At 47.4% G+C, this 27,188-nt stretch overlaps 1 protein-coding gene across 2 annotated transcripts in view; it reads left to right on the top strand.

Annotated features, from left to right (window-relative positions):
- Positions 1-27,188, top strand: part of AFAP1L2 (actin filament associated protein 1 like 2) — a 74,245-nt gene that overhangs the window by 31,653 nt on the left and 15,404 nt on the right. For both annotated transcript variants that reach the window (XM_080403364.1, XM_080403365.1), the window contains exons 2-5: positions 15,897-16,031; positions 16,553-16,630; positions 21,199-21,290; positions 25,833-25,923. In XM_080403364.1, the coding sequence (XP_080259490.1) occupies positions 15,897-16,031; positions 16,553-16,630; positions 21,199-21,290; positions 25,833-25,923 (396 nt within the window). The remainder of the gene's footprint in view (positions 1-15,896; positions 16,032-16,552; positions 16,631-21,198; positions 21,291-25,832; positions 25,924-27,188) is intronic.

Raw genomic sequence — 27,188 nt, 5'->3', positions numbered from 1 at the left:
TCTGGTTATTTTGGGATCCCCAGAGCTGGACGTCAGGATCTGATGTGAATTGGAAAAATTCTGCACTGTCTATTTGTGCCTGCGTAAAACTGGAGTTTCCTGATAAGAGGGCATACCTCTTCTCTGTGCTTAAATTTAAACTTTTGGTAGGCTTCAGTGGGGATATATACTTATAAAATCTGCACCAGATGGAGGTGCAGCTTTGGTAGATACCTGTGGTGATTGCACAGCAGCAATGTGATCTTTATGTATACTGGAAGCATTTCTGTGCTCTCAAAGAAATGCTCCTTTTTTTATGTAACCCATTTTATTTTAAACCCAACCTTCAGGGTCCAGGGAGCCCTGCCTAGCCCGTTGAGCTGACGTAGCTAAGGAAGACCCATTTGCAGCCAGTGACTATGGAAGTGAGCATGGTGAGCATTGCATCTGCTTGCCTTTGGTTCATGGCCCAGATACCCAGGTGGCTGCTTGGCTGATAGTACCACTGACACCAGTTCAGAATTTGCTTCAGGAGGTATCTTGGCTTCTGTAGCCATGTGCCTTTGCCAGTTTGCCACTATGCCCTGAAATGTGGCACCTGTAGTATATCTTCTCGTGATGAGTCCTTGTTCAGGAGTAGATGCACTTGTACAAAGATTGTTCAGTTTCCCTCAAAATTTTGTCAAGACCTTGTGATAGAGAGGCCCTGTGAGAGCTGGGGGGATAAGTGATGGAGCGTGAAAACTTCCATTCCTTTGAGATTATGGTTGGATCCACAAGCTTGAAGCAGATGGGATCCAACACAGCTTGAATGAAATTCACAAGGAGTATTTGAATGCTGAGACATTTTGCAGTAAATGCTTTGTGTTAAGACATCCTGTGAGCTTCCACAAAGTGTTACTGGAAGCCTGTTTAAGCTTGGCAAACTTCCAGAAAATTTCTTTCTTGCACACTTGACAGATAAGCTACTCAAGTGCCTTAACTGCAGTGACCCACTGAGCTGGGAGTGGGGCTGTCCTGAGGGACGGGTGGTGCTGGGTGCTGCTGCTGGAGCTCATTCCTCCAGCCTGACTCACCACATCTCTGCTGCACCTGGTGAGACAACACAACATCAGCTCTGTTTGTCTTCAGAGAGCTGTTCGTTCATTTTAGTTGTCTCTGTCACTGTCTGCATATGAACAGTTAGCAAAAAGAATCTCTACTATAGGGGAAAGGCTCAAGGAAAAGGGTATTAATGCCCTCAGGTAGGAACAGACAACCCTGGTGGAACACCATCTTTGGCTTCACTGCAAAGCTGCAGGTCTTTTGGCCTTGGATTTTACTGCAGACCTCTAGTTCTGACTCTTGATTTTCTACAAGTGTTGAGACCACCTGCTGGAAGGACCTACACATTGAGTTTGTTGTGAGCTGCGGAAAACCAGAACAAACATTTCTGCTGGTTTCAGCTGTTGCAGCCTCAGGTTTGTTTGAATCACCAGTTCAAATAGCAGAGATCTCAAAGCAGCAGAAATCTAGCAATGCTCCTTGGTGACTGGAAACCAGTGAGTTTTGCATTTAGTTTGGTCTCTGACTAACATCACACCTCTCAAGCTGGAGCAGTGCTCCTGACCTGGCAGGTCACTCAGCAAACAACAGTACTCCATCGACCCTAGAAGACTTTGGTTTAAAAAAACAACAACAAAACAACCAAAAAAACAACAAACCCACACAAAACCAAAACAAACAAAAAAGAATGAACAAACAAACAAAAAACCCACAAACTTGCAATGAAGGAAGAGAAAATGTGCCATGTACAAAACCGGTTCTCTAAGAAATGTCATGTCTCTGAGAGCTTTGCAGAAACCCTCTCCTGTTTGGGAATGATGAAAGCAAGACAGCTATTAATAAGCTGGGAAGAGAAATAGGAGCAAGAGGCATCTAGTTTTTGACAGTGGCACCTTTCTCATCTTTTCAACAATTGCAAGGGTTTTCTTCAAAAATGTTTTGAGACACATAGTCATGAAACTGCATTTCTAATATGAGCTAGGGAGCACCGGGAAAGCTAAAGAAACTTTTTTGGCAGCAGTTCATCTTCCTTAGTCTAGTGTACTTACTTGCCCAGTCTGTGTCCCTTTTAAATTCTAATTACTTCCTTGGGCACCACAAACACTCTGGCCTTGTCACTTCTCCTTTTGAAGTTTGCTTCTCATAATGCAGCCTTTTCTGAAGCGCTTCTGCAGTCCTAACTAGGCAGCTAACTAGTCCAAAACACTCCCTTGCTTCAAAATCTCTTAATTCCTTTTCAATTATAAAGAACAGCTCTCCTACTGCTGGCTGCTGACTCTTGTGAGAAAGGTAGGGTGCCTTGTGTCAGGCAGGAGAGCAAGTCCCTGCAGCCGCCTAAAACAGGGCAGAAAACTTGAAAAGCGAGGTGGCTAGAGAGGTCTAGATGCAGTGAGGTGTGTTAAGAAAAAAATGTGTCTCGGAGCTGAAGTGTCAGCATCAGTTGGTGCTGGGTATGTATCCTTGCCAAAGCTTGGGGTATCAGACCCATCGCTGAAGTTTTGTGCTTTGACCTAAAAGGCAGCCAGGGATGAAGGATGAACGCTGAGGAAAGTGCACTTCTGAAAAATCTCTGAAGTATTTAACTACACGGTAGTCTTTTCCAGGTTTGCAGGCCCAGTTTATCAAGTGTTGCAAAAGTGGAGTCTGCAGTTTGGCAGAGATACTTAAACAAAGAGAGGCAGAGTCTGTGAGCACTGTGCTGCCCAAGACACTGTTTGCAGGACCTGAGCATGGTCTCTGCGTAGTGTCACGCTGTGTGAACATGCCAGCCCGCTCGGGACAAGGTGGAGTTGCTGCAGCATTGGAGGATATAAACTGTTGCACACTTTTTTTTTTTTTTTTTTTTTCCTCTTGACTGGCCTTTCCTCCCGCTCCCTGCTTTATCCCCCACTACCTCTGCTCACACCCAGCTAGGAGCAGACTCGCTGGTTCTTACTGAGGTGTTTTGGCCTGCATCGGGGATTTCACTTGGTCTGCTGCTGCTTTATACCAACATGCCATACATCCTCAAATGCCCTTTTGAGATGATGCCCTGAGACAGGTGTACAGAGGGTGTAGGTAAAATGTGCTGGAGCACTGCCTCTAAAGAACTCTGGATGAGGATGGATAACCATGGGCAGGGAAAGCGTATTACTTTGTTGCTGAGGTTCCTATAAATCCAGTTTCTCTTATACATCTCTGAAACGGTTTCCTGTGTTTTCCTTGCACCCCAGGAAGGGGAATTTGTAGAAGCAGAAGTTGGCAATTTCCACCTGGAAGTTTCAGACAGATGTTATTCAAAATGAAGAGGAAATTTGGATCGTACATCTCTTGAACAGCATGGAGGAGCCAAGGACTTTGGTTTGAGCAGCCCTTGGGAGCTTGGCAGCCCTTGTGCCTATGGTTTTGAGTCTCTGCCTATGGGTTTTGGACTGCATTTTGTGCAGTGTGTGACCTGTTCAGCAGTTTACCCAGGCAGCTCTAACAGATGTCCTTGCTGAAGGCTGAGATGGAGTTAATCCCTGCTCCCTACCCTCTCCATCTGGCTGCCAGGCCAAGCACTCTTTCCCCTTCTTCATACAGGCAGCTGTGGGTAGGCAGCAAACTCCTGTTGGTGCTAGTGTGAAAGAAGTTACTGCCCTGGGGTCACTGCCCAACAGGAGTCTTGTTTTGGGTGAAAACAGGCTGAGTTTGCTTTTCTTTTTAACCAAAGTCAAGTGATGAAGGACTAGGTACAACAGTAAGTAGAAGCTCTTCAGTGGACCAGAAGGAAGTGCATGGCGGTTACATCTCAGTTGCTGTTTGAGGTGGGACTCTGTGGGTGGGAAAGCCCATGCTCCTTCCCTTCTCTAGTAATATAAGTGGATGGAGCAGCCTCTAGAGAAGACTATTCAAATCCCTGCAGAGGAGGCACCTGAATCTACCTCCATACCTCAGAGGCAGGGGTGAGAGGGCATCTGTCCTGCCTTTGCAGATCCAGCCACCTCCTTCCCCTACTCTTTTTCTTTCTTTTATTTTTTTCCCTGAAAGAAATGAGTGAAATAAAGCTTACTTTATCCTAAAAAAACCCCAAATAACAACAAACCACACCTCTTATTCTTCTGAGTGACTTCTGCAACAAAAATATGTCTAGCCCTAAAAATGGGGAGTCTTTTTCCTAGTCACTTGTCTTCACTTTGCTTTACCTGTCTGTCTGCTTCTTAGAAAGCCTGGGCAAGCAGGTAGCAATAAAACAAATGAAACTGCAGGAAACAATCCTCATTTTTCCTAACCCAAGGAGAGTGGAAGGCTCTGTGGCTTTGCCTTTGGGACTGGAGCTTAAGTGTAGAACGGGTGGAAGGAAAGTCAAAAGGTTGAGTAGATGTGTGCAGTGGCAACCTCCAGTCCTTCACTAAGCAACATCCAAGATTTACTGCTCCCTAAGCAGGTAGGCTAAGCAAGGTCTTTGCCGCCTCTTTTTCTCTGGGCTGTCGGCAGGTTGGATGGCCAGCAGTTCCCAGTACCTTCTCTGCAAAACTTGGAAGGCTGCTGGGTTGGCTGCGGCTGGCAGTTCCTTACCAGCCAGCCCACAGTTGTGAGGATGTGTGTCTCCTTATGCTTGTGAGCACAACTCTCTCAAGACCAGCCCCTGCTCGCAAGATGCTAATCATGTCCTCGACTGAATTGCTTCCAGCACCAGAGGCAGAGCAGTGGACTAGCCAGGCTGTGCTTAGTAGTAGGTAAATAAAGAGTTCCTTCAAGTTATTACTTTCATTAATAGCTATTAATTTATTAGTGTCAACATTTAACTATATTATATTTAACTTCTGGATGGAAAACATGGCAATGTGATTTTTTGAGCAAGGACAGTGTGGGCTGCCCTAACTGCGGGGAGCCAGGCGTGAGCTGCTGATCCCAAACCACTGCTGCCTGAGTAAGCCAGGTAGGAAGGGATCCTTAGTTACTGAGGATGATATAAGTGTTCGTTAGCATGTAATGCTGAGAAAAGAGAAATGCCAGGCTGGGTAAATCATCACCAAGCTACAAGGACACCTCTGAAGTTTGTTAAGAGGGAGATGAAAGAGTCAAACACGAGTTTTGAAAAGCTCCAAGGAAGCTGAATTTGCTGGAAGGGCTTGAAGTCATTCATCAGCAGTTTCTTGTCACAGATTTTCTGCTGAAATGGTAAATGAAAATAATGATCTAACTCTTAAATCTGTGATAGGATTAGTGATACCTTCGGCATATTTATGTAATGGGTTTCAGAGATTTAATTCAGAGTATTGTTCCCAGTCTGGATAACTGGCTCTCGTTCATGTAAACAAAGTGCAAGACAGACAAAGTAAGAAAATCTTTTTTATCCGGTAAATGGTTGTTTTGCTGGTTTGAGAGCTGTCTTTCATTTCCTATGCCTCACAGTCAGGATAGAAAGGGAGAAGTTTTCCAATTCACATGGAGGAAAAAAAAAAAAAAAAAAAAGAAACGCCAGTCTTTGTCCTAGTTCTCGGCTGCCTCAGCCCCCTGGGCTCCTGCGGGTCCCTGCTGGGGCAGAAGGCGGAGGTGCAGCACTGTGCCCTCACTCTGAGCCTCCTCGGTTCCACCTCAGCATCTCAGCGAGTCTGACTTGCTGCTGTTCGGCGGTGAGACTCAAGGCCAGGGTGCAGGTTGTGGCTTCTCCTGTGTCCCTGATGGTAAAACTAGGCTTATTTCTCAGTCTTGGCAGCTCTTTCACTGCTTGCCCATGCCATACCTTGTCAGAGACTTTCCCCCCCGTGCAGCAAAGCAGCTGTGGACAGTGGGAAAGGTCCATCACCATGAGTCTAACTAAGAGCTGTCCATTAGGTAGGTCACTGCAGAAGTTGCTTATCTCAGGAGGCAAATGTCCATGGCTTCTCTGATCTACACTTCTTGAGTCTGATCATCACACCACATGGGGCCTGGATCTGTAGGGAGACAAACAGGTTGTATCTCCTCATGCAGTGATATGTAGCTCCAGCAGTCTCTATGGCACTGGCATCCTGACCCTTTACCTCCACTGGTATCACACTAGTTAGCGTATTACTGCATCACTTATCCCAGTGCGCTCCTGGCTTATGAGAAGTATTGTTTTGCCATTTTTCCTCCAAATATTGTCACCTGTGTTTCAGCAGGACAAGTTTCTTTCATGTGGTGAATGGGACCGAAGTTGGAAAAGTAATGTGCGTGCAACAATTGCATAAATTGGGTGGCTTGGGAGAGGCTCTCTCCTGGAGCTCTTCCCCACGAGTGACACTTGTTTTCTCCAAGGCAGCCAATACTTGTTTTTATGAGTACTGGGCAGAGAGGCTGCGCTATGAAAACATATTTGGGACTTTCTTGGGCAACGTGGATTAATAACACAGATGTCAAATGGTACCAGAAACTTGAACCACATTTGAAAACCTGTTGAGTGATGAAAGTGATGTGTGGCTTGTGAAGCAGGGCAGAGCCTCGGTTTCCCTGGAGCATCACTGCAGCATTAAGACAACATTGGTGTTTCCCCACAGGCCACATGTGTCTTGAAACAGCTCATGTGGTGCCCAGCTGCTTTGGTAATCCATAGCAAACAGGGGAGCTGCCTGCTTCTGGGAGGCTGCTCTTCCACCCTGACTTCAGTGAAACGTCACGTTGGAGGTGTGGGAGAGGTATAAAGGTGGTATCTCTTGGATGTAAGTGAGGGCATCCTGCCCTGTCCTCAGATCACCTTCTTGCATCTGTGCTTTCCCCATGCTTGTGGGAGGGTGGGTGGGAGCAGTGGCCTGTTGTGGTGGCAGATGTTGGAGCCCTGCTGGGAGATGCTCACCGGGCACTGGTGACTCCTGGCAGGAGAGGGTTCGTAATTTGACCTCTGCAGTACTGTGTGGTCATTCCAAAACCTTCCCTTTCCATTTTCTCTTAACCCTAAACTGAAGTTCAGTAAATATTGGTTTGCTTTGAATCTTCTTGATTGATATCTGTAGACCAGGGGATTGTTTTAGGGGGGTGACATGTTAGTTTTTTGTTGTTGGTTGTTTTTGAGCATATTTCTCTGCTGCTGACTACACACTAGCATTCCAGAGAAAATCTCTGGTTTGCACGTCACTGCATCAATGCTGCTCAATGCTTCAGCTGCATGATGCTCCCTCTTAGTGTTTAGGCTCCTAGGTTACCCTGAAGAGGATGGATAAGGACTGTATACAATGTTTAAGCAAGGGGTTGGGCAAGATTATTAAGAAAGAAATCTAGAAATCGATAGCAATGTTGCTGTAGGCTCTGCCAGCCTACCCTGATATACTCCAGGATACTTCTAAAACCTGTTTTTCCCATGCACTAGTGCAATAGCCTTGTGTAGTCATTCCGCTGTTCAGCTGTAGGAACAGAGGCCCAGCCCTTGGTTTTGTGGCCAGCATAGCTTGAAGAGTCCTTGCTACAGAGGAAACAGCAAGGAAAAGACTGAGGACTCCAGGGCTGTGTGTCTGTTTGTGTCTCTGACCCCAGATCTCTTGCTTTTGCTTTCTCAAACATAATTGCGTTCCCCTTCTGTAATGTTTCTATTGTTTGTTGGAGAAATGATGCCATTAAATCAACAGAGAATGGTGGGAAAATGCTTTGATATGAGGCTTTCAGAGGGTGTGTGCATGTGTATGTGTGTGTGCACGTCCTCTCTTAAAAAAACCCAAAAAATCAACACAACCCTCTGTGTATCTAGCAGCTTCCTTTAATTTGTGTCTTGCCTGTGAGAGAGAAATTTACCTCCAAATATTTTTGGCAGTTAACCTCCTTTATTTGTATTGAATTGGTACAAACTGTGGGGTGTTGTTCCAGGGTTGTTGTTCACAGTCATTGTGATAGTTAATCTCATTAGGACCTTGCATTTTCCCAGTCTCTGTTTTGGGGATGTGGTATCACAGGCCACGGGAGGAGGAAGCCCGTGGCTGTGGGCTTTGGCAGGCATTAGGACAGCCCTGTGCCTGCTATTTTGCCGCTCTTCTGTAACGCAGAGAGGGGTGGAAATGTGCTTTGCTCTAGACATAGCCATGTGGAGTGATGAACAAGGATGATGCAAAGTCTGCAACAGTGTTTTGACTACAACCATGCTCCTTAACCCAGAAGCCTTGGCAAAGATCTGAGCTGAGGTACAGGAGCATGTGTTGCCACCTTCGTGGAGCAAAGATGGCATTAAGGCAGAGGAGAACAAGGCTGGGCTGAGCAGGCAGCTGCGGGATGCCTTCTTGTGCTGGGTTTGAGCAGTGGAGCCCCACAAGTTTGTCATACAGTTGAGATTTTTTCATGTTTCTCTTTCTTGAAGACGGCTGCTCTGTTTGATCAGACACCTCTTAGTAGCGCCTTCCTGGATATAGCTATGCATTACATTAGCAAACAACGAATGTCCTTTAAGTTGCAGGTCAGGTGGTCACGTACCCCCCCAGTGAAGTCAACCACATAGCGATGGAGAGGAGAGAAAAACTTCATAAGACAGGGAAAAAAAACCACCAACCATCAAACAAACGGCAAAACCCACTGACCTTAGCTGAAAAATGAAGGAGTAAGGGGGAAAAGAAGAGCAGAAAGGACTGGGGAGAAAAGGTAATCAATGGTGGCAGCTTTAGAAGAAATAGCACGTCTCTCTGTCACGGCATTGCAGGATTCAACCCTGGGGCTTGGCAGCAAGCGATTCCTGCTTTGTATGAATTGTTGGGATTGTTTTCCTCCCCCACTGGGAAGGGAGCCCACTAGGCCCTGCTCTTGGGGATATTTGCCTTAGAAAGGGTACCCTCTTCAACATCCTGCCCTGCCTGACTTGGTCCACGTTTTCCTAGCTGATGGTTACCTTGATTTGGTTTAATCCTTACTTACCCTTTTGGCTACTGTGCTGATGTTACTTCAGTTGCTTCCTTGATACTTTCCTTGCTTGGTCCTGCCCCGGCAGGAGTTACCGCATTATACAAGGTATATGTATGCTGAGGACGCAGCACTTCTCAGGGTGACAGTCTGATCAACCCCACGTCCCAGCATGGTTTTCCATAGTGCTTTGTGATATGGAAATCCCGCATTTGATGCTGCATGCGTCACTAAGCACCTGAGCAGAGACCTGCAGTCCATAGACTAGTAAAGCTTTGGGAATCTTCTGAGTCTGATGGGCAGGGCAGTCCGCTAATACGGCATGCTGCAACAGGAAGAAATGCTGACTTGTCTCAGATGTCATCCAACAAATTTGTTTGGCAGTCTGCAACCTCCAGTGACTCGCCAGTTGCTCTGTCGTGGAAAGACTGAGACCCTTTGCAAAGAAAGATGTCACTGTGTTGTATTTATGTGTATACCCTCTATTGCATAAATAAAGCAATATGACAGTGAAATACAAGACTTCTCAGTAAAAACTCCTTACAACACAGTAATTTTCATGTTTTGCTTCTCTATTCCTTTTTTTTCTTCTTCCCCTCAATTTTTCTTGGATGCCATTTCCCACCTTCCAGCAAAGGGAAGAGAAGTCTGTTTGCTCAGCTAACTGAAAAAAAGCTTTGTGTGCATTTTCTGCTGCCGTTTTGTTAAAGTTCAGAGTTCCTAGGTTAGAGCTGCTGCTTCTCAATACGAGTCTTGTTCGAACTTCCAGAGCAGCCCACGCAGAGCTGCTTGGGTTCATTTGCGCAGTTCACAGCCCACAACCAACCAGCCACATTGTTTGCCTCTCTCATTCCGTGATTCATACTTTGCAACAAAGACGAGTCTAATGCTCCCAACGTGAGTGTTAAGCCAGGCAGTACTGGATTTTAGGTACATCAATAGAAGCAGTCTGGGTGGGTTTTTTTTCTTTCTTTCTTCCTTGTGAGCACTCATTATGTTCTGAAAATCAGACAGCTTTGCGGCAGTGGTCATAACCATCTGACACTTGTCTGGCTTAATAGTGAAACTGTGATAGGAATTCTCCAATGTTACAGTTTTGAGGGATTTGAACTTGTCTCGGGTTTGTGAATTTTGCCTCTTATTTTGTTTCATCTAGCAGTGATTCGCCAATGAGAAAGGTCACTGTTTACTGGAAGCTTGGTGGGGTTTTTTGTGGGTATTCTATTTTTCTTTCCCCTGATAAACACAGCACTTCTCATTTTGCTGTGGGGAGATTTCTTTTTTCTAAAGTATTTATAATTTTATAATTATTTTTCTGTGGAAAAAAATGGAGAAGTTTCAACTCAACAGCAATGGGCTGGCCTTCTTATTATTTTTTTTTTCCATTAAAAGCTAGAAGAAGGAAGGCTGGCCAGTCATTGCAGATGCGTGTCTGGGAAGAAAAGCCTGGTTTCTAATGATCAAAACCGTGCTGGTAAACTTTAGTCCATACTTGTCTGTGTTGGGGTTTTTTTCTGCTTATCATCCTGGGTGAATGCTGGTGGGGTTTCAGGGTGATAGGGATGCTTTTTAGCAGAGGAGCCTTCTGGGGTTCAATGGAGGTGTTGCTTCTTCCTAGCTTTGCATTTGGGCAAGCCGTTCACCATGTGTCCTTCCTGGCACTGCAGTGCCCCTGCACACCGAAGCCAGTGGCATCCAGGGCACGGCAGATGAGCCGTGACCGCTGCAGAAGGGCCGGAGCATTGCTGAACCCTGTTCTTCACTGTTCCTCTGCAAGACCCTGAAGCTGGCAGGATGAGGAGGGTCAGTTTGCCTGAGGAAGGATCTGCTTTGCTGTTTTGGAAAGTGGCCCCGTGTGTAGGGGTCATCCAGCTGTTACAGCTGTCACCATCCACGCATCTGCCTTTCCTCACAGCTGGGGAGAATGGCCTTCTCTAGCTGTCATCGTGGGTGACTTTTTCCCTCTTGCAAAGGCCAACTGTTACTGTAAGACTCCAAATAAGCCAAGGAGGCCTGGGCTGGGTCCTTCAGCTTTGCTGACAGCACTCGCTATTCAGCAGCCTGAATGCTGTCTCTGTACCCGCCTGTCCTCTCTGCACGCTCATCAGCTGCCCTATTGATTTTATGCAGCAGAGAAAAAAAGAAACCAGGGCAAGAAAGGAACTGCTTTCTGCCAAAGCAGCCCCTGGGGAATCCCAGTGCTGCCAGCCAGAGCCGGTCAGTGGGAAATGGGGGCCGAAAGGCTGCCATGGGCTGTACTGGAGAGGAGGTGTTCCAGGGAGGCTGGGGATGCGCAGGTACCTCGAGGTGCCCCTTGGGAGCCCCTCTGCTTCTGCAGCCTGATGCTTGCATGAATCACAACGTTGTCATTGGTTTCACTATCTCTGGACTTCTCGAGGTTTTTGAAGCGAAAAGCTTGGCATTCCACAGGCTGCAGGTATTTACCAGCTGCCTGCATACATGTGGTTTGCCAGCAGCTGAGCCCAGCCCCTTCTAGAAGGGGTGAAGCCAAAAGTACCAAACCCAGATCCTGCTTCAGCAGGAAGGTGGGAAATCTCCCAGCAGTTCAGGATCCAAGGAAGTGTGGTTTGGGAGTGAGATCTGCAGGCTGGGACACAGGAAAGCTAGATTGTATTCCTGATCTGCTGGAGAATACACCCATATCCTTGGACAAATTGCTTAATCTCTCTCTGCCTTAGTTTCCTGTTAGCAAATGATACTCCTTATCTTTCACCTCTCCTCTCAGTAGAGGAAAGAGTCTGTCTTTTAGTATGTATCTTATTACAGTTCCTTGTCCGGTGACTGAGGCCCCTCTACCTTGATAAAATAAATAATTGATTTTAGATTAAATGGTCTAATATAATCCTGCCCAGTGGTTACTAAAAACACTTGAATGAAAGTTCATTCTGAGCCTGTCTTTCCATTTCCTCATAAGGCCAAGACACAAAGTAATTAGATGTAGACGTAGGTTGTTATTGTAGCACAATGGCAAAGATCAGTGGTTGTTGGTAGGAATGGCTTTTATAATCTAGTTTAATGGTCATTTACCTTTCAGTGACCTTGGTGTCAGGCGAAATTGGCAGCTCTTTTGCAAGGAATGTGCTTCCTCAATGGGGGCTTTGCAAGCTGCTGCATTTTTGGCTCTCGTCTCACATGAACTAGGATAGACGCTGCTGCAATGCAAGAGACTTTCTGTCTGCAAAGAAAGGCCGTAGACTCCTGCCAAAAGAAGCCCTTTTCAGTGCTGTCCTGCTGCCACTGAATTGCCGTTGAAACAGACCGGCCGTGTTTTGAGCAATTCTTTGCTTATTGCTGAGACCAACATTGCAGCCTTCGAACAGAGAGAGTCTGCTGTGGTCAGAGGTCTGCCCAGGAGTTTCTGTAAATAGGATTGCGTTGTCTTGGAGTAAAAGGAGGGAGAACATTTCTCATCCAGTTAAGCGCATCCAGGAGGAGCTGGTAGTTCTGGTTGTAACCCCCATGCTGTAAGTCCTTACTACGTCAATAAAGATGTGATGTTTCTGTACACCTTAAAGTTCAGTCCTTTCAGTGATGATCATCCATTCACTACAGATGCAAATAAGCCATGTTTTTCATTGACTGTGATGCTTCTGTACCTCCCTCTGTCGTGTGTTGAGAAATCCTTATGGGTTTTGTCTAGTGACTGATGCCTGTGGCCATGGAGAAGAATAGCATGATATGGGGTACCATTAACCATCACAGCACAGCTCGTATCTGTGGCCATCCTTTGTAAGGAGACGGAGTAGGTCATACCCTGGGGCTTGAGAGGACTGGATTCAGCAGAGGTATTCACAGTGATCTTGGCAAGGTCTCTTAATTCTTCTGGGCCCATCTTAACCTTAGAGGTAATCTCCCAGTTTCTGTGGAGTAGGCTGAATTTTTGCAAGTGCTATGGAGGTATTTATTTCAGATGGTGCCAGAAAGATTACTTGAGTCACATTGTGCTTGGGGGTTCACGAATAAGTGCTATGAGAGTTGAGAAGAGCCATGTAGCTGTGGTAGGAGGTTTCTCAAAAGCATCTCTGAGAATTGCACTGCCTTGTGACCCGGGCTCTGTCTACTTCAGATCTCTCATCCTGCTGCTCACAGTCATTTGATTTTGGAAATGCATTGCTTCATCTGTTAACTGTTGCCCTGCAGAGCAAGCCTAGCTACAGATGTCATCTCTTTATATGCTCTTGTTTCTAAACTGCTAAGATAAGGAGCAAAAACCAGTGCGGCTTGGAGCAAGAGCCATTTGTTTCAGGCTGCCTTGGATAACCACCAACCTGTTTTTCCCATGAGCATGTTCAATGCATCATCACCACAGCGTGCCAAGTCTTTAGCTGAGATCTAACAATGGTTTCCAGCATTCAAAATCCTGAGATGGTTTGACGTACATGGGCTTTCAGTTGTCTTAGTCCTGTTGACCTGCTGCAACACTTGCTTGCACAGAGGATCTTATAGACCCTCATTGTATTAATTCTTCTTACTTCTCACGCTTATCGCTCCCCAGTAAGTATTAGCTCGTTCTCCTTCTGATATAAGAGAATGAATGGTCACATTCATTTCAATGGCAGTTTATTTTTGCAGGTATCAGGTTTGGATTGGGAATGTCCAGCTGAGATCAAAGAGATACTTGCACAGAAGCAGACGGTTTCTATGCTGCTTCTTGCTGAAGAAGAGCAAAATGAATCTCTCTTGAGTCCCTGAAGTGTGAATCCATTGAAGTCTGACAGAGTCTTTCCACTGACCTCTGTGGCCCCAGGATCACATCCTAAATGAGTTGCTTTGAGGCACTAGAAGCCTGAATTCAGCTTTGGTGGGCTGGAAAATGTAACCTACTGTATGGGCTGTGCTATTCATAAGTGCTCGGCCCTGTGTGAGTGCTAGCTGTGGATGCCTGGGAGAAGAATAAAGTCATTTTCTGCAGTCACAGGGGTGGAGGAGGGAATAGGAATTATACACCCTTCCCTGTGAACCCAGTATCATGACATCCATGTGGGCAGCTCTTGGGAGCTGGCCTGCTTCTGAAGCTTCAGATTAAGGTTAGGTATTTTTTTACGCTGTTTCTTCCGATTCCATCCCTGACACAAATGCCCTGTCCACCACACCTGACCAGCAGGAACCAACCTCAATTTAAATTTTCTGAAATGGGCCACTGAAGTACATGAGTGATCATAGAAAAGCTGGGATTTACCTTGGTGGAGTTTAAAAAAACTCAGAAGCAGCAGCATCGTTGAGGCTTGAGAGAAGCCGGTTATGAGCATGTTTGACACCCAATGCTCACAGTTCATTGTGTAATGATATCAGTGGCATCTAGTATTGTTGTCAACAAATAGTACCTGTTCCCTTACAGTTTATGAAAAAAGCTGTTATTTCTTGAAATGATTCTTGCTTGCTCTGGGCAAAACAGCAGCTACTCAAAATATTCAAGTTAATGCAGCATGATATAGGTGTTTTCCATTCCCTACTGATCCTAAATCAGACCAGAAGAGAATTAGTTGGGTGTAGAGGGTATAAAACAAAGTGTGAAGAGCTGGGTTCCTCTGGAGCCGTTACTGAGTGATCTGGAGTCATTAGACTGCTTTACAGTCAAGCTAGTGAAGATTAATACAGTTTGAGAGCAGTAGCATGTTTTTCAATTAATGGCTAGCAACATAAACCTTTACAGTGTAATTTATGCTTTATTTATCGGTTTGCCTAAGGAATGGTTGCCTCATGGCTAAAGATGGGGGGGTAAGGGCAGGTGAGAGCCATCACCTTCTTAAAGAAATATTCTTTGTGACCTTGGAGGTGGTACTGCTTAAACTAGATATGCTGCAAACAGTTCGTACTATGAAACCAAAATGTTAACACTTTTCGCATTCATTGGTGTGAACTGTGACTCGCGGGGGTACCATGGGAGCATACAGCGTGGAAATGCTCTAAGTAAAGAAAATGGAGCATCGCCCCAGTTAAATCATCCATATGTCGTGTTCCTCGGTGACGTGCTGGAGTCACAGCCCAGCTCGCAGCCTGGCAGTGGCAAACCCAAGCTTTGCTGCCCATCTCCCCCGCAGCTCCTTAGCATCAGGGAGTGATGGAGTGAGGTAGCAGGGGAGCCTCCCAAGGCGAGGAACAGCCCCAGCTGTGTTTTCCACGCTTTTCCCACACACCATCATTCTTGCGTGGTGTTTCCTCTCTCCACATAATGCTCTGTTATTTCCTCGCTGGACCGGGCTCCTGCCACTGCTGCTAATTAGACCACGATAAACTTTGCTGTGAACAAAAGCAAGCAATTAAACGCCTGTTGCTTCAGCGTGAGCCCTGTCAGAGAAGTGATTTGTTGTTGGCAGAGCTGAGTAGCACCTCCTTGGGAGGAAAACAAACCTATTAGCCCGGCTTAGCCACCAGTGCTGGGAGCGGTGTGCTGGATCTGCCATACGGCAGGTTTTCCTGAGGCTGTCTGGGGCGCTGCTCTGTCTCGGGTCCTTCAGTTCCACGTGGCACAGTGACCTGTGTGGTCACTACCCAAGCAAGGTGGCCTGAGAAGTTACTGGATTATGATTTATGGATGTGGAGGTTTTGGGGTGGGGGTTTTTTGTCTCTTTTGGGGAATACACGTAAACGTTTTCAAATTGTTACAGGCAGAGAAATGAGGAGGAGGCGGCTTGGAAAGAGGGAACAAAAAGCAAGGTCTTTAGTAGATCCCAGTCTACGTGAAGTTTGAATGATGTTTACCAGGACTCAAGATTCAAGTGTCAAGATCTTGCTAGCTGCTTTTGTGTAATCTCAGGCCTAGTGCTCAGCATCCCTCGGGGCTTTTCTCCCTTGAGCAAAGAGCCCTGTCGGAAGCATAGCTATATACATGGGATTCTGTTGCTGTACGAACAGACTAAGGGAACATGGAGGTTTTTAGGTTTTGGGACTCTCCTTTCAAAACTAGGGGAAGGGTTCAAGCTGGAAAATGAAACCTGTATTATCCCTGGGCAGAAAAATGGAAAAAAATCTTGGAAAACACAGAATTAACATATGTCCTGTTTTGACACGCCACCCAACTGCTTCACCAACTGTTGTCTTTGTTGCTGTTGTAGCTCTCGAGCAGCTGCTCACAGAACTTGAAGATTTTCTGAGGATACTGGACAAGGAGAATTTGAGCAGCACTGCCATTGTGAAGAAGAGCTTCCTCTCCGACCTTCTGCGGGTCTACACCAAGTCTGGTGGTACAGGCAAGGAAAATGGAGGATGGGACAGTGGGCTCTCATGGGAATTGCTACGGGGCCTTGAAGCAACGTTTTCTTGGAGGCTGGTGGGAATGGGAGACATGAAAATTAGAAGGAGAAAATGAAACAGAGGTTATTTTTGCAGTGACCTCTAATGTTTATGTAAAATTACTGTAGTTGTGTGTCCAGCTTTACAAGCAAAGGATTCCCAAGATTCCTGATCCTTTCTGTTTTCCTTATTAAACCTTAAGTTTATTTAATCCACTTTGTAAAATACACAGGATGTACTGTTTGGCCAAGTGAATGTTTAAGTAGAAATTTTAACTTACGGAATTTCCTGACTATAAAGCATTTAATTTTTTTTGCTTTTTATTATTGCTTGGGGTTTTTTCTGCACATTGCCTCAACCAACATGCTCTCCCCAAATGTATTCAGCAGAAACACTTTTTACGTTGGCCTTTGTGGAAAAACTTAGCAAGATGAAAGCAGTGGGTGGGTAAAGAGTTCACTTCTCCCTTTGGTTGCAGGTGGTGATGAGGAATATATTTATATGAACAAAGTGACCGTCCATAAACAGCAAGGTGACCAGGAAAAGCAAGACAAAGGTAGGGAAGTGAAGATTAATAGTTGCATCGCATCTAACAGGGTGAGGAAGGCACATAGGTGGTTAGAGGCTTGCTTTACCAGTGCGGGGTGGGGGGGGGGGGCTCTGGCAGCTCTGAGGGCTGAGGCAGTTGATGGTGTGGAAGGACTGCCGTTTTCATGACATTCCCTTAGAAATAGTAGTCTTTGCCAATACTGTGAGGTTATTCCTGGAAGTAACGCTTTGGAGGGCATTATTTTGGGATAAAAATGTTGCCTTCTAAGGCTTGAAGCTGCAGTGTCTGAAATATTTCAGGAAACCTTCATGTTTCCTTTGGCCACAAAGCAAGGCACTTCACCTCTTTGAGACCTTAAAAGCACGTGTCATCTTTAGTGTGTTGCTCTGTGCTAGCCCAGAGGGTCTGTGTCACCCCAACCTTGCGAGGCGAGCCCCCAGGTGCAGCCTGCACCCTCACTATCTGCACGGGAGAGCACCTTCGTCTCCCGGGGATGCGAGACTTCTGCAGTGTACAAGCCAAGAAATTAAACCTAGATAAAATATTCATTTCCAATTTAGATTTCCCAGCTTTTGAATTTGTAACATGGCAAAGAACATAATTGTCTAAAAATGTTCTGCTCTTTGAAGTTCATCATGAAAGCTGTCTTTGATAGTTGCGTAAAATGAGATTATTGGTGGCACACATCTCCTTAATGCACACCTAGCTGGAGGCTGACCCTACCCCAAAGTTTTCCATTCAGATAGATGAGATGAGGACACATCAGTGCAGCCTGCTGTTGATGTGCTGGTCCTGCAATAGTTGGGATAGCTCCACTCCAGAGTTGTTTGTTTTGGGTTTTTTTGTTTTGTTTTGTTTTGTGGTGGGTTTTGTTTGTTTTTGTTTTGTTATTTAAAATACCTGCAGCTGAATTTAGGTCAACTTCAAATACTGCTGAAGACAGGATATCCATCCATCCAGGTTACACATGCAGCCTCAATGTGATCTCCAGACAGGGCCCTCTGGGTGATGCTGTGATGCTCCGTAACAGGATTGCCCAGCGTCCTGGTAGCTCCCAGCTGCTAGGCAGGAACAGAAACTTCTCTTTATATAAGTTCTTTTTTTGGTGGATGAAACAAGGCTTGCAATGATCTACCATGCTGAAACACAGGGGCAAACTTCAGACAATTTATTTTTGGAGTTTGTTCTTTTATTTCAGACTTTTCCCTATCAAGGCCATGAGCCTACCCACTCAGACACTCCCTGTGGGACCTGGCACTTCTCTCTTTCTCCGTTTTCAGCAACCTCCCTATTCCAAGTAAAACTTCTGAGTTATTTGGAAATGCTGAAGTCAGTGAGACACACATATGGAATCTTAGCCGTAGCTGCAGCTGGGTGTATGGCCCTGATCCTTCCTCTGTAACTGGGTGGAGAGGTCTGTGCCTGTCCGGTCTGCAGTGGGACCTGCAGGTTCAAGTGTAGCAGGTGGAGGGGCCCTGGTACCCACTGGTGCAAGGGGCTGTGATACAGAGCTCCAGTGATTATGCAGCTCCCTTTACCCTTTTTGTCTACTGCCACTCTGTGCTCTTGGTCTCACCAAAAAGTCTTCAATGGGATGTGGTGACCACACTCTTTTGGCTGAGGCCAGCAGGACCTCTTGTGCCCTGCAGGGTCTCTTCACCACCAGAACTGTGCTCAGGTGTGCTCCAAGCAGCTCAGGGTGAAATGCTTTCCAAAGTGATAATACATCAGCTCCAAACCTCCCTCCTCCAAACCTTAAAATATGCGATTTCTACAAAAAACATATTTCACTGCTCACTGTATCTACTTGCAATTCTGTCTGTAGGGATTTAAGCGAACAGTACGCTGCTTTTGAGATGCCTTTTTATGGTACAATAATTGAATTCACTGAAGTGAGTACCATCGTTTACTTGATCTCATTTACTCGAGAAACGCAGCAAGTCTCTACCCTGCAAGTCTACGTAGCTCTTCAGTGAGCCAAATGCGATCTCTTCCTGGAGGGATCAAGGTGCAGGAGTCTGGGAAGCGTAAGGCTCCTGGTGATGCACGTTGCAGTCCTCTTAGCCCAAATACTAGGAGACATTTGCTTTTACAAAGAACTGAGAGTACAGACAAGTAACAGTTAGTACAGATGTGAATTTTAGCAGTCTTTTTGCTGTTTGTTCTTCTTCCTTCCCTTTCCTAAATGCTCTCCAAATTCCAGGTTTTAGAGAGACATCTTAATCGGAAGACACCTGAAAAGTGTTAATGCTTGTCTAGGAGAAAATAACTGCTTCCCTCCCACCCAGTAAGGGAGCAGCCTGTGATTTGTGGCCCTGTGTGTAGCAGAAGGAAGGGGCATGTGCAGCACTCTCCGTGCAGAAAGCGTGTGGTCACTGCTTGTCCCCATAGGCTGGCCACAGTGATCGCAGCCCTCTGCAACCTCAGAGCAGAAAACCCCGTAACCTCTCCCAGGGGTCTTGTCAGGATGAAGGTTAAAGGGGTGTTTCTTCCTGCACAGAGCCTGAAAATCAAAGCTCCAACATGTCCTACTCTGCTCCTCAGCTGGAGTACGTGGGCATGTGTCCATGGAGGTGGGCAGGTTTCCAGCAGGGTGAGGACTGAAGCTGTGGTCCCCGTCCTGTGCCCCAAGGTTGGGGGGAGGAGGAACCGCTGGTACAGAAATCAGACAGCATTTTCCTGGCACGGTGAGGTTCAGTGGGATGATTACTAGGTTTGCTGGAGAGTAGAGAACAGATGGCCACCAATTGTGAAGGGTTTGGCAGTGTTTTTTGCTGCTGCAGGGATTTCTCTTCTGTGGAGCTGAGCATAGGAGGTTCTGCCTGATGCAGGAGGACGCAAGCTGGCCTGCTTCTCTTTGCTAAAGAGGCCCCTAAAAAGTTCCCTGATGTACAACTGTGAGTGCAGAAATAATCCCCTCGGGGAGTAGCCCATCTGGGGCTTTAGGAAATCTCAGCCTTTTTTCTGATGTTTCCAAAAGTAGCCATGGCCTCAGCAGCTACTGTTGGTGGAAGGTGTCTGCCCGGACAGTGCCGTCTCCTTGGTCCTTTACAGAAAAGGCTAACCTCCCACAGCAACCTGTAGAAGTGTGTCTGGCGGTATAATCATGGGGTATTTTGGTAGGTGGGTCTCCCCACGTCCTCAACTGCTTTACTCTGAACCTTACAAGACATCCAGCAGCCCCACTGGCAGGGTGCAGGCAGCTGCTTGAAGTTGGCATCTGTTGATCCAAGGATCTCCATGCCCTCCTGACTTGCTGAAGTTAGCCAGTGCTGATGACCAGTAGATCTGCATCAAAAGGAGAAATTTGTCACAAGAGATGTCTTGGGCTCTTGTGCCACCAGGCCAGGAGCTGGCTACAGCCTGGCAGGGCAGAGCTGTCATCATGGCTTCCAAGCCCCAGACGTGAACAAAGTAATGTGGTTTCCAGCTTCTATTTTTAAAGCCCAGAAATATGCAGCAAAGTCCTGGCCCACGTCTTCTGAGTGCAGTGCTAACCACTGCTGGGCACTGCATGATGCCTTGGCGGTTTCTGTGTGTGCCCAAGGAATGCGGCTGGAGCATCAGCAGGTGACTAAGGCAGCCGGAGCATCAACTCGCTGCAGATTTTGGACTTAATTCCCTCACTTAATTTACTGGACTTGCAGAATCTGGATACCTTAGCCTCATTTCTCCCAAAGGATTTGGCAAGAGACACTGTGCAAAAGGGACTTCCCCTCTACACAGTATAATGCCTTCAAAGTCCTTCATTTTTCAGCCATTTGTGCCTTGCTCCCACTTGTTCCTGAGCACTGCTGCATTGTGCTATCTCAGAGGTCGTGGGATTTGGGCACTTATTTGAAGCCACCGAGGAGTTTTGTGGTGGGGGAAGAGGGGCCGAACACGAGATTTCTGAGCTTTTCGTTTACCCTCCGGCCACTGAATCACTCTGCATTCAGCTGCTTGGAAAATCTGACTTTCCAGAGGCAGAGGCAGATCGCCTGGAGCAGTTCTGCTGCCATATGCCCTTTCACACGTTTGTCCTGGGCTGCTTCAAGAGCAACTCTTCCTTCAGTAGCGATTAGATTACTGTTCTTGGCTGCCTTTGGTAAACCGTTGTGCATCTCAGCTAGGCAGCAACCTTTGCAGTTTGCTGTGGGAGCAGGGTGGTATGAGCTCCAGTTTTGTGGAAACACAGTAGAGGCAGGGCCAGTCACTGATCTGTCTGCTCTCCGTAGCAGAGATCAGAGCTAGCAAGGACTAAAGTACTATGGATTTCCAGGCACTCTGTAGTGTCTGCCCATGCTGCTTCTCAAGACTCTTTAAAGTTTCAGCAGTAGGTCTGGGCTTCCCAGTTTTCCCCCCAGAAGGAAAAACATGCCCTAAAACCAGAGGCCAGCTCTTTTGCTGCATCTCCTAGTGCCACATTCCTGGGCATGGCCTGAAATGACATGGTGGCCCTGCAGCACTGCCTGTAATTGTCACTCTGGTTCCTACTGAAATAGCACCTCGCTGTTCCTGCACAGCCCCGGGTAGCGAGTGCGCTGCTGGGAAATGCCACATGTCATTGATATAATTGTGTTTCTGGCTTGCAGCGCTGGACCGGAGAGACTCCTTGACCAATGGAGACTCAGGACTGCATTCATCCCCTCCTCAGAAGAGCCTGCCGGACCTCCCCCCTCCAAAGGTATGTTCTGCAAATCCTTTGCTTTTCACTGTCTAGCCCTCAGCCTGGGGATCTGAAACCCCAAGACGTCACTTCTGTTATGTACTGTGCAGCATGGCTAAATGGAGAACCTCTGCCTGTGTATGTTAGTGAGGCAAGTAAGTCTTGGTGAGCTTTATTTAAAGAAATAAAAAAAAAAAATTCAGCTAAGGCAGGGGTCCTCAAACTACAGCCCATGGGCCAGATACGGCCCCCCAGGGTCCTCAATCCAGCCCCCGGTATTTACAGAACCCCCCGCCCCAGCCCGGGGGGGAACCAAGCAGCCGCAGATGACTGCCTGCCACTGCATCCGCGTGCCGGCCCCCTGGTTAAAAAGTTTGAGGACCCCTGAGCTAAGGACTCCCCAGTGTCCAGGTTTCCACCTTTACTTGTCGTCTTTATGAACAGTGCAGGTCAGCGTGCAGCTGGTGCAGGCGCTGCAGCCGGCTGGTGCTCCGAGATGGCTGGGTATCCAGAAACCCCTGTGTTTCCCAAAGCTCATGAGCAGATGGAGCAGGCAGCTGTGGGAGCCTGGGGCTTCACGTGTGTGTGCAGGAGTACTGTGCAGAATGGGCTGTGTTCCCTGCCAGGGAAAACCGCACCCATAGCGTGGCAATCCAGGCAGACAGAAGGAAGACAACTGATGTTTTCAAAGAAAGAAAGAAAGAAAGAGATGGTGGCTCTCAACTGTTGCTTTGGAAATATCCCCTGAGATGTAAAGCAGGTGTGCCTGGGCTGCTGATAGGAGCTTACAAAAGCCATTATTCAGCTGCAGGGCAGCGGGGCGATCCCCAGAATCTCCCTAGCTGGCAGAGCCTTGCAGTTTGGCCATCTGCAAAGAAGATCAGGTTTGCTTCCAGCTGAAGTGCGTGGGGTTGTCTGTGCATTGGGCGACTGTCCTGGGTGTTATGCGGGTTGTGCAGCCCGCTTATCCGCAAGCTGTCGCTGGGACTGTAGATTTTTTCCATAGGGCAGCTATAAATCTAGCAAAGGTCCAGTTCAGCACCATCAGCTTTCAGTGGGATTTCGTCTCTGTGCCAGTAAGCCAGCTCTGCTGTCCTAGAGACACAGGTCACCCTTGACACATGGATATTGCTGTTTGGTAGCTGGTCCCATGTGGGAATTGCTGTAGCTGGAATTTTGGGATGTGAAAGGAAAGGAGGGCAGGGAGTGTGCATGGGGAGGACGGAAGACATGGAGGGGTGGTGCATTCATCAACCACGGAGAGAGATCTACTCCTTTCCCAAGAATGAGGATGCAGGGTGATGCCCCAGGACTTCTGCTCAGGGGGCTGTGTGGCTCAGCGGGGGTTCACTGGAGGAGCTGGGAAGACAAGGGGATAGAGTGGGATGCAGCCAACAAACCCTTGGAGGCAGTGCATTTGCCTGATGGGAGCTGCTCCAGCCCCAGGGAGCCTCTGCCCATGCAGTGGCTCAGGATATGGCGCTGGAGATGGAGTTGCCTGGGAGCAGTGCCCAGAACAGGAACTGCTGTTTGGCTTTGGATTTCTCAAAGCGGGAGGGGGTAGTGGCTGTGGCAGGGAGGGAGGCAGGAGGACAGCAGTGCAGTGGAGTTGAAGGCATGAGCAGTGGAACTGAGTCGTGACCAGGGAAGCAGCAGCTGGGTGTCCCCCAGGCATCTCTGCTTGTACTTGGTGCAGCCCAGCATTCTGATGGGCACTCAGGAAGTTAAATGAAGGAATTAGAAAAAAAAAAACAAAACACTCTTGGATTTTAGCTGAGAAGGGTACCTAAGCCACCTGTCTTCTCCCAGGCCTGTGCTGGAACTGCCTCCTCCCCCCTGCTTACCACTGGGGCTGACCTCCCTTGGATAAAGCAGTCAAGTACCTCCTTGCTGTGAGCATCTGAGCACCAGGGAGCTGTTGGCAGCAAGGGTGCCTGAGCATACCTCAGGGGGTGGGGCTGGGGAGAGCTTTAATGTGATCTCAGGTAGTGTGTGACAATCGCTGCTGTGGGGACATGAATCTTCCCTGCCGTGTTTGCTGCTCCTGGCAGGGGCCGGAGCCATGGCCACCTGGGCAGTGGAGGAGGGAGAGGGGCACAGCTCCTTACACAAATGGGAATGTTAGGAGAGGACCTCAGAGTATACTTACTCTAGCCCTGCAGAGTTTTCTTTGGTTTGGTGATGTTAAAGCACCCTGTGGTGGTGTTCTAAGCTTGCTTTTTGAGGCACAGGAGAAATTTGGTGGTAAAGCTCTGCACAGCAGATTGTCCCTGGTATTCACTGACACCAACAGTCAATGGGCAAACTGACAGGGGTGGCCCAGTTGGATCCCACTAATTCCTTTGGATTTGTCCCAAAGCAACCTTTAACGAGTGAGTCCTGCAGGCTGTGGCTCAGATATCAGTGACTTTTCATCCACAGTAGCCCTGGCAGCTCTGCCGCTTTCTACAACCGTTTACTGAGAAAGTCGTGCAGATACAGATGCCCAGGATGGTTTATTTGCATGTTCCGTTGTGCTGTAATGCAACAGGCAAATGTTCTGTGTGGACCAGCCTGGGTTAAATAACACAGTATAAACTCTTTGACTTAGAGACAAAACTACTCCATGCCTTTAGGGAAAGAGAAAAGAAAAAAAATAGCTTCTGGGGCAGCTGAGGTGCAGTCCCACCTAGTCCCTGTTGGCTTCCATAGTTTGGAACAAAACAGAGCAACCCCTTTCCCCACGGCTCCTTCCCTGACACCTGCGGGATGGTGCCAAACAAACCCACAATGTTTCTTTGTGTGAGCTGGCTACATGCAGGAGGCCACCACAGATGGTAATTGCAGACACATTCCCTTCCCAGGGAAGGGATTAAGTAAAGCTTTGGAGTGGCTAGGTTTGGGTTTGTTTCTTTAATTTAACACATCAGGACAAGTTCTAAACCTCTAAGTGTTTGGAGGCAAGTGTTTTCCAGCAGTCCCCCCCTGCATGGCTCTGGAAAGCGAACTCAGTGTCTGCTCACAGCATCTGGCAGACCCACACAGGGAGGAGTTTTCATCCAAGACACTTGAGAAGTTTGCAAGGTTGGCAGAGTTCGTGTTCTGTACCATGTGGGTACAGAGATGCGTGATTCTGGCCGGTGTGGTCAGGGCTCCTAGCTCCCTCAGGCTCAGCAACATCCTACTTCGTGGGAAGCTGCTGACCAGAAAAGTCTTTTGCTTCAAAGCTTCCTCTCTACTTCTAGGCAGCAGTACCTGTTGGTGGAAGTAGCCAAGGCAGGATGGGCAGCTTTGAACCTGCTTTTGATGATGCTGGCACAACCTACAAAGAGATCTTGCCTTAGACTGCTCTGCAATGCTAACGCCCAGCTGGCCCCTCTTCTCCAGGACACCAGGAGCAATCAAGTAGGCTGGCCTGAAGGACCATGCATGATCCATGACATTCAACGTTGCTGTCTCTATAAAGAGAAACCTGCTCTTCTGCCTGTGCTCCTGGGAGGAGTGGGGCTTTAGCCCTGCACGCACTGAACATCCTATCCAGGGTTTGCATAGGTCTCGGTCAGAAGCCACTTGAAGCGCTGTGAGGCAGAGCATACCCTTGTCAGATGACAGGGGGTGACTTGGCCTGAGTGACACCTCCCTGGGGAGCAGAGGGATGCTACTGTCAGGTCGTGAAGGGAGGTGGGATGCCAGGTATTTTGGGAAGAGCACAAGCTGTGCGGTCATCCCACCGTGATCTCTGGCTCCACTGTCCTGATGTTCAATAGCTATGTGAATTGGTTGAAAAGTAAAAAGTTTGTTTCTTCTTATCTCCCCCCGCCCCCCGCGTTGGTATTTCTAAAGGATCAAGGCACTGTTTTTCCTGCTAGCCCTTGCTTGTGTTTAGGGAGGGGTTTGGCAGGCACCACAGGGATTTTCCAGCACTTGGATTCTTTTCAAAGGCTTGTTTTCCATCAGTGTTGTTTATCCGTTTCCTTCATATTTTGCTCAGAGCACATTAAAGATTCCTGATGTAGTTCCTAAAGCAGGGATTTTTAGCTGTTTGCTCTCAGTTAGAGACTTGGAGACGCGACCAGCAGCCGCTCAGGCTATGCTTTTCAGTGTAAAGCCAGGATTGCACCAAATGTCTGCTCTTCTGCTTCCCTGCTCGGACAGTCAGTAGCACAGAAGTTCATCCCCAGTTGCAATAAGCAGCTGGGTGTGTGTGTGTGTGTGTGCGCAGCAGGCAGAAGTCCCAGTGCACAGTAAGGCCAACAGGTTGCAATTACTGCTTTTGAGGAAACTTAAGAGTTGATCTTGCCAGGGCTTTCTGCAATATTAAATAAAATAACAGTTATGACACAATTATACAGTCATTTTGAAGAACTTTATGTCTGAGCTAACTGTACACTGGAAACCCTCAGCAGTCTTTCCTCTTTGTCATCTCAACCATTTGACATGGAAATTCTGGTATACACGCCTAAAAGATCTCATCCACTAGGATGCACTTTAGTGCATCTTAAAAAAAAAAAGAAGGATGCCCCACTTTTTTTCAAGGATCTGTTTTTACCTTAAATCATGCTTCCTTTATTTATTCTGCAGATTCCCGAAACAAAACAACCTCCAGTCCCCAAGATGGAATCCCCAGAGGGATATTATGAAGAGGCTGAGCCATATGATGTCTCTGTAAATGGTATATCACAGCTAACTCTCAGGGTGGGGGTGTGGGAGATGGAGGACTTGAGATATATGAGAACAAGTAAACAAAAGCGTGGACGTTTCGTACAGCTTGTGAGACAAAACTGTTTTTTAATGCTGGTCACAGTTGATATTGCAGATCTAATGGTAGTTGGAAAGAAAAGGCTACTGAATTACTCATTTTTAACTTTCCTGTAGAAATAAGTAGTACACTTGGGTTAATATAATATCACTGTAAAATAATATAGACCACTGTGTGTTCTTTTGGTGGTTTTCTGGCAGATAGGCTGTAGTCAAATGCAGGTTTCTATTCAGGAGTGAGTGGTGGAACTTTGGTGGCTTGCATTTGTGTCCTATTGCTCTAACTGTCCCTTTGAGGCTCAAAATCCATGACTCTGGTCTGTTAGACATCATCACTGTTTTTACAATTGGCTGATTATTCAACTCTGTCTCTTGTGGCAGCTTAACTGTCTGTAAACTTGACTAAAAAGCCACATTTCATGTGAGGGGACAACATGCGGGTTCACTCACCACCCGGGTCGGTACCTCCCAGCAATGTCCCCAGCAGTGCCACCGCTACCTGTCACCGGTGGGCTTTCCACCCCTTCCGGCATCCTCCTTTTGTTGAACACCCTTCATGAGAGATTATCTTCCTCTGATGTGGTAGCAGAGATTATCTTGTCATTGCTTTATAATCCATTTAAGCCCAAATGATGCAGATTATATCGCTTTGCTGCAGAAGCCGGTCTCTGCTCGTCCGCCTTGGCTGCAGCAGGGTGGGGGAGGTGACATACGTGGCGTGGGGCAGAGCTGAGCGGAGAGAGTCGAGGCAAGCAAAGTGAGAGTTCAGGGTAAAAGATCTGGATCTAAACCCTTGGGTGTTGAATCCTAGCTGCTTATATGAGAAGCTGAGTCCTTTCCAGCCCTGGTGTGCACCACCAGGCTCAGAAGCTCCCTGGCAGGAAGGCACCAGCAGTGCCACTGTTTTAAGTGGCCAGGGTTTGGTGTAGCCAAACAGCCCTCACTGCACGTGTGCGCCTTGCGCTCCTGGGCAGCTTGTAGCTCGCTGTGGGTCACTTCTCACAAAGGCTTAGGAGTTACGATGCTAAAAAAAAAGGGGGATGTAGAAAGTTCTTAATTTTCCTGAACCATCTTGTTTCGACTGCAACCGCGTTACAGTGGTGAACAGGAAGATTGTGTCCAGCTCCGGCACGAAAAGGTGCAGCCTCATCACGGCCAGGGTGAGCCGTACCATTTGGT

The sequence above is a fragment of the Falco punctatus genome (genome assembly GCF_963210335.1).
Source record: "Falco punctatus genome assembly, chromosome: 9".
Taxonomy (NCBI): Eukaryota; Metazoa; Chordata; class Aves; order Falconiformes; family Falconidae; genus Falco; species Falco punctatus.
Note: the sequence above shows the minus strand (reverse complement) of the source record. Positions and strands in the feature narration are given on the sequence as shown.